This window comes from Triticum aestivum, chromosome 1A, assembly GCF_018294505.1.
Source record: "Triticum aestivum cultivar Chinese Spring chromosome 1A, IWGSC CS RefSeq v2.1, whole genome shotgun sequence".
NCBI classification, from domain to species: Eukaryota; Viridiplantae; Streptophyta; class Magnoliopsida; order Poales; family Poaceae; genus Triticum; species Triticum aestivum.
The window spans coordinates 358,623,591-358,631,478 of NC_057794.1; the positions used below are offsets into that span (position 1 = coordinate 358,623,591).

The 7,888-nt window shown below is 46.3% G+C and overlaps 1 protein-coding gene across 1 annotated transcript; it reads right to left on the bottom strand.

The window, feature by feature from the left end:
- Positions 1-1,360: 1,360 nt before the first annotated feature.
- LOC123128210 (CASP-like protein 4B4) lies at positions 1,361-4,416 on the bottom strand. Its single transcript, XM_044548185.1, has 3 exons — positions 3,917-4,416; positions 3,656-3,788; positions 1,361-1,801 (listed from the first exon to the last, which is right to left on the bottom strand). The coding sequence occupies exons 1-3, from the start codon at positions 4,159-4,161 to the stop codon at positions 1,610-1,612; spliced, it is 570 nt and encodes a 189-aa protein (XP_044404120.1). The 5' UTR covers positions 4,162-4,416; the 3' UTR covers positions 1,361-1,609.
- Between the last annotated feature and the right edge of the window lie 3,472 nt (positions 4,417-7,888).

The following is a 7,888-nucleotide window of genomic DNA, read 5'->3' on the forward strand; positions in this document are numbered from 1 at the left end:
CGTGTGCACTCATTGATATTGAGAGGGTTGAAGGAGCTTTGGCCGGTGGCCATGGACATCATTGGTGCACTATTGGTTGGCTATCTTGATCCAATCTAGATGACTCCACCCGCACATCCTCCTCCAAATAGACCGATGTCCAAAATAGGCGTACAAAGAGATGTTGGTTGTTGCGGGCAACAAAGGATATGGAGGAGATTGGAATGATGTCAACTAGATTTAATTGCCTCGGTGTCGCTCACAGGGGCTATGACAAGGAGATTTGAGTGGGATTAGTGATGTTGACTATGTCTTGGTTTCTGTCTCACATGTTTCGTTCTTTGGCGATCCTTAACTTCTTCCACATTGGCCCACCAATAAAGTAGTAAACCAACAGTGTGCCCTATGAGGTGTCCTCAATCATAACATGAGCAATAGTATAAGGTACTTATGTACTAAGGCGGACAATTCATGTGACTCTTATAAGGCTTCTTCACAAAAATGTGAATAAACCAGGAGAAAGAGGAGACTTCCTTATTTGAGTTTTCAACTTCCTGATCATTTCTGATTATCCATTGGTTTCAGATTGATCCACGGTGATATCCCTACTTGATCAATAAGGTCACATAGCAGGTCTAAAAGTATTACATATCCACTTTTCAGGAAGGGGCGAGACAGGGTGTTCCCCACCTGAATATATCACTCAAACAACCAATGGTCTGAGTTGATTACATGCAAAGATTAACATGTGAGGAGACGCCAAAAGCTGGCGGCAGCCTTATGACTCGGTTTTCACAAGCCAGTAGGACCAAGTGGTGAAGTCGTTGATTATGTTATTGATTATAGCGGAGTTGTGTTGGTATTGGTTTCAGAAGATGAGCGCATTTTTTGGCATACCAAATCTTCCAAATGATTGTGGGCAACACGGAATGGCTTACTTGTCGAGGAAGAGGAACCGGTGTCGTAGTTTCCCTAATGTTGCCAAGGTCATCTTGAGTAGGAGTGTCTAGATCAAGCCATTGCCAAACCCTAATGAACAGGGAGCACTGAAGGAAAAAATGCATACAACCTACTTATGCAATAAGACTTTAGCATACTAATGCAGATTTTATTTTGGCCTCTCAGGCGCCAAACAAGGTCAAAGTCTTTGTGGGGCTACTCTTTCATAACCGGCTAAACACCGAGCCAACTTACGCCACGAGCATATCATCGACTGAAGTGACTGCCCGAGATTACGTTGTCTACTTATACTTTCTAATGTAACATTGACAGCAAAATGCACTCATATGCTTGTATGCTCTCCAGCGGGTAAGAAAGATGCACACATGCTATGAACATAATCTTCGCAACAGAATATTTCAGCATCACACACATTCCTTGATTGGCAAGAATCATTTGAGCACACACTCTCATTCATTTGCGTGGAACATAATTACATACTTTGGCGCGATGATATAAACACCTAAATAAGCACGCACGTAAAAGAAGCGGACATTAGTTAGGAGCACAAAAGAAACCCAAGATATATTCAGGTGGACTGCACATCAGGAAGAACCAAATGGACTGCACATCGTCAAGAGGGAACCAAATGGACACAGATGAAGCGGACCTCGCCCATATGTCACAAGCTTCATATGTAGGTCTGCTTGGACAACTTGAAACCTGAGATGAGAGCTGAGAATGCGAGGCAAAGAAAGGCGAAGAAGGCCATGCTAATCGAGGCAGCGGACGAGTCGGTGAACACGTTGTCTGAGCCCTCCCGCATGCGGTTTGTGATCGGGATCGCAGCGGACAATGCGGACATCAGAAGGTACGCCGTTACCTGCAAGAGCAAGAGAAACCCATTTTGGTAAGTACGGTTAAGAATTTTGTAGGCATTTAAGTCAACCCAGTTTTACTTCGAGAGGGGGGATGCATAGGACTCCATGATTTTTAATGAATGTGTATCACACTATCATTATCTGTTCCACCACACGACATATGCAGCGAATGCTGATCACCATCACAACATCGCAATTGTGAATATTCATAGTGCATATAAAGTTTAAAATAACGGGCCATGGCAAATAGTGGCATCCTCAAAGCAAGCTAAATCAACACTAGGTTGCTGCTGAATGACATTATAGCCCCTTAAAACCGCTAACTTGTATATAGATGTTGTTTAGTGGGACCCACTAAACACTAAAATGTTGAGTATGTATCTTCAAAAGGATGACGTTTTGTATTCACACTATGTTTCACAAATGTCAAACAACGAACGGTACCATATAGATAAACTAAAATAGATATCCTACTTAATTACTTTCATTCTTTCAATTAAGCTTCAATAAGAGCAACTCTAGCAGACCCTATAAAAGCACGAAATTGCAAAATAACCGTCGGTTTACAGTTTTAGGTGAAAAAACCGTCCAGAATAGAACCCGTAAACCACCCGACCCGTAAAATTTTTAAGAGGCACTGCAAACATCCTGACCGAACTCATGAAAATAAGGATTTCGGAGAGGACCCTAGGACGACCTGTATACGTGAAAGACCATCGGCGGGAGTCCAACTGCCAGCGAAAACTTCATGGCTTGCTCCCGTCCGTCCCCGGCCGCCTGTGCACGCCCCGGCCGCAACGCCGCCCCTTACTGCCACGCCCGCCGGCCGTCCGCCGAGCCCGCCGGCCGTCCGCCGCGCCGGCCTGCGGTTCTCTCCATGAGGAGCTAGCTAGCTAGCTAGCCAACCGAATCGATTCGAATGGATCAGCTAGCTAGCTATAGCTAGCAGCTCAATGAATGCGCGTGTAGCTAGCGAATGGAGGAGTTCGGCCTCCGCCCGCGCTGCCCCGGCGGCCTTGGCCTCCGCCCGCGCGGTGCCGCTGTCTGATGCTGCAGTCGGCACTGCTGCTGGGCCCGGCCCGGTCGCACTCGATGGCGAGCACAAGGAGACGGTCGCGGAGGCAGGACGCGCACACGCCGAGAGAACGAAGGTCGAGATGGGAAGGACGTGAGGAAGAAGATGTTATATTTAGAAAATATTTTTTTTTACTGATTGATTATACGGGTTCTGTTCGGCCGCAGCTAAAATCGACCTTTATAATCCGTTTTCCTCAGCCCGTAAAACATTTATGCGGGTCGTGATTTTGTGGGGTCTGCTAGAGTTGCTCTAAGGCAACATATGCGTGTTGACTTGGTTTTTTTGTTGTTGAGGGGATTGACTTGGTTGTTCTGATCCAGATGTAAGGAATGATATGAAGTGGAAGTGCCATGTGGATGCATTTAGGTCATGTACGAGTACAATAAATTAGCTGAAGAAATGGGCTAGAATTCCAGCACACAACAGCTTGCGCGACTGATAATAATAATCCACCTATCTCTATCTGTACGCTATAACAATTGTCCCTGACGACGTGCTATGCATCACACAGCTTCACATCCACCAAATTGACCACCAACTCAAAACCCTCAATGAGCAATATACTCTACCACGCATCCAGAATTTTCGGGAAACCAAAATTACCAGTATCTTTTGCTTTTCCTATTCCTATTGTTCAAGTAATTTTGCTTATGCTCTGATCCCCTTGGAGACAATGGTGACACTTGTCTGAGACAAATGCCAGAGAGAAGCAACAAGAATTGCCGAGGCAGAATTCACCAGGGCAGATATGCCAAAACGCCTAGGTTGCTTTGCTGACCTGATCCCCGGCGAAGTCGACCAGCAGGCCGACCTTGCTCTGCAGGTCCTGGCCGCCGCTGAGCCGGACGCCGTGTCGCACCAGCTGGAGCGTGGTGTAGATGAACGCCAGCAGCCCCACCGCGACGATGTACCTGACGAGCCAGCCGCCGACACGTACGCACCAAACGTTAGTTGATTACGCTCACACGCCACGCAAGTACGCAACCACCGCCAGCGTGCGGGGGGGTCAATGAAGTGCGCCGGAGTTGGCATGGCGCACCTGTACTCCTCGTAGTGGTCGAACTGCTTCCAGTCGCCGTGCTCGTTGGCGACCATGACGAGGAAGGCGAGCAGGGAGAACGCCCACGCCGCCGCCCGCAGCGCCGACCCGGATTTGTCCAGGAGGTCCTGCCGCCGCCAGCGCCCGACGATCGCGCCCACCGCGCCTCCTCCGCCGGAGCCTTCGGGGGCCCCTCCAGCCGGCGCTCCGGCCTTCTCCACGTCGACGGCGGGGGCGTCGGTCATGGCGTGCGTGCTGGCGGTGGGAACGAACGTACGCGACCGCGAGGCTTCTTGGATTTGGAGTGGAGATATGGAATGGAATCGGTTCAGTTCAGTTGGATCGGTTAATCGACCGGTTTGGTGCCTGCTGGCAAGTTATTATACAGCGAGGCGAGGAGAGCAGTGCGCGCCATTTTGGCCGGCAAAGGATCTTCTGCGCCACCGTATGAGCTAGGTTACATTAAGAAAATGCTACTACTAGACCTGACTAACAGCACCAGCTTATCTTGAGTTTTTTTTTCGAGAATGGCTTACCTTGAGGTTTCAGTCATATGCGCCATACATATACTAGTATAATGTTGGCCTTGAGTTGGCGTGGTCGAAGAGACAAACATCATAATGCGTTGGCTCCAACTTTTTTTTGTCGAGAAGCGTGTCGATATATTAGGATGGAAAGCAAAGGACATTTACATGTACTCCCTCTTTTTTTTTTATAAAAGTTTCAACCTATTCATTGTCAATCATAACAATACAACGAATATCAGAAATAATAAAAATTACATCCAGGTCCGTAGACCACCTAATGACGACTACAAGCACTGAAGTGAGCCGAAGGGAGCCGTCGTCATCACCCCTCCTTCACCAGAATCGAACAAAACTTGTTGTAGTAGACAATCGGGAAGTCGTCGTGCTAAGGTCTCATAGGACCAGCGCAACAGAACAACAGCCGTCGCTGATGAAGAGTGACGTAGATCAATAGGATCCAACCTGAAAAAACACAAACATAGACGAACTACAACCAGATCCAAGCAAATTCACCAAGGATAGATCCGCTGGAGACACACCTCCACACGCCTACCGACGATGCTAGACACACCACCGGAACGGGGGCTAAGCGCAGAGAACCTTATTCCATCTTTAAGGAGCCGCCGCTGTCTCGTCTTCCTGAGCAGGACACAAATCCTAACAAAAGTTGAAGACACATGTAAAAACGGAGCCCTCCAGCCGGCAAGGGTCGGGATCCACCTACATGTACTCCATCCGTCCTTTAAAGAGTGTACTTCCAACTTTATTGAAGAGTTAAATTATCTCAAATTTTAACTGAGTTTGTGCAAAAATATGTTTGTGAAACCAAATAGATATATGATGAAAATATATTTTATCGTGAATCTAATGCTACTAATTATTTGGGAGAAAATATCTTGCCGATGAAATCTAGTTAGTTTCCGCAAAGAAAAAATCTAGTTACTAAGCAAAATATTTGCTATTTTCAGCCATCTCAATCTTAAAACGAATTGATAAAACCCTCATGAGTACCCCTCAAAAGATACATGATAACAAAAGGCTGAAGGCCAATATGTCAGTGTCGACAGAACAATCAGCGGCGTCCTCCTCCGGGGAGGGTCGCCGAGAGCAATGAAACTTATTAGCTGGAACTGTCGGGGTTTGCTCGGGGCCCCGACAGTTAGATCGCTTCTGGACATCCAGAGGCGGAATAATCCGGATGCGTTTTTCCTGTCTGAAACGTATTTGGACGAGACTAAGGCAGAAGAGATAATGAGGAAACTGAGGATGGACCATAGGATTGTGGTACCCTGTCTTGATGGTAGAAGCGGAGGATTACTGTTAGTCTGGAAGAAGGAGGTGAGGATCTACTCCCGGACTAATACGTTTAATTGCATTGATGTTTCGGTGGAAGAAGCAGATGGTAGAGTATGGAGGCTTACGGGTCTGTATGGAGAACCAAGCTGGGATAATAAGAACAAGACATACCAGCTGATCCGAGATCTTCATGCCCACTCTAACTTGCCGTGGGTGGTTATTGGGGACTTTAACGAAATACTACTGTCGTCAGAAAAGGAAGGAGGAGCCCAGCGGCAGCAGTCCAGGCTCAAAGCGTTCCAAGACGCCCTGACAGACTGCTCTTTAGAGGATATTGGATACCATGGTGACAAATTTACCTTCTTTAGAGGAGGGTTGCGAGAAAGATTGGATCGAGCAGTTTCAAATCCGGGATGGATGGAGATGCACCCGTTGTGTGGTCTTGTAAACCTGGATATGGGTAAGTCGGATCACAAACCTATCTGTTTGGATACCGAATATCTGACGGGTGTCGCAGGCCCACGGCGTCGATCAGGAAGGAAATTTGAGGCAAGATGGCTAGAAGAAGAGTTGGTGGAGGAAGTAGTGCGAACGGCGTGGCAAAAGGCAGTCGTCAGGGGGCTTTGTCCCTCGGCTAGCGAGAAACTAGCAGCGGTACATAAAGATCTTCATCAATGGGACAGGAAAATTCTGAAGGGCCCTCGAGCCAGACTGAAAACAGCGTAGCAGGAATTAGAGGCACTGATGAGAGAGCCATATGATGCTGAGGCACGTGTAAAACAGCAGGATTTGACGTTCAAAATTGAAAATCTCTTAGAGCAAGAGGAGATTTACTCGGCCCAATGGGGACATGCAAAGTGGCTTCGTCGCGGTGACCGTAATACCAAATTTTTTCATCAGTTTGCTTCGGCCCGTCGGCGTCGTAACTTGATCAAGAGATTGAAAGATAATAATAATGCATGGGTTGAGGGGAATGATAACCTCAAGCCCCTGATCTTTGATTACTTCCAGAATCTATTTTCCTCGGAGGCAGGGCTGATTGATGAATCTTTACTGAATACAGTAAAACCCGTAGTCACGGGGCAAATGAATGACCTCCTGGTTGCCCCATACACGAGGGAAGAAGTAAAAAAGTGTTGTTTCAAATAGGAGATATGAAAGCACCTGGCCCCGATGGGCTTCATGCCATATTCTTCAAACGTTTTGGCATATCGTTGGAGAGGAATTAACAGATGAAGTGCTACAAGCTATAAATAACAGGAAAATCCCTAATGGATGGAATGACACTAATGTGGTGCTAATACCTAAAGTTGACAGCCCAGAGTTAATCACTATGTTTAGACCCATTAGTTTATGCAATGTGGTGTATAAAATTATCTCAAAAATGTTGGCGAATAGGTTGAAGAAAATCCTGCCTGAGTTGATCTCTCCTACACAGAGTGCTTTTGTACCAGGTAGATTGATCACTGATAATGTGCTTATTGCCTATGAGTGCTTTCATTCCATAAAGAAGAGAACACATGGGTCGAATGGGATTTGTGCAGTTAAACTTGACATGCTAAAAGCATATGACAGAGTAGAGTGGGAATTTTTGAGACAGATGATGATGAGATTGGGGTTTCATGCACAATGGATTGAGCTAATTATGGAGTGTGTCTCTTCTGTTAAATATCATATCAGATTTAATGATACAGAGACATATGAGTTTATACCAACTAGAGGTCTAAGACAGGGAGAAAGAATAAAAGTGGCATGGAACGCACCTTCAATATCCCACCTTTTGTTTGCAGATGACTCTCTAATTCTTATGAGAGCCATGGTGCAAAATGCAAGCACTTTGAAGAGAGTTCTAGATACATATTGTGAGAGCTCGGGATAGCGAGTAAGTACACCTAAATCTAGTGTATTTTTTAGTCCTAATACCAGAGTTAGTGAAAGAAAGGTTGTTTGCGGAGTACTGAATATATTAACTGAAGCGCTGTCTGACAGGTATTTGGGATTACCGACAATTGTGGGTGTTGACAGAAGTGATTCCTTCCAACATCTTGTTGACAGAGTGTGTCAAAGGCTGAAGGGTTGGATGGAAAAATTCCTACCAGTTCAAGGTAAAGAAATCCTTCTCAAAGCGGTAGCTCAGGCAATTCCATCA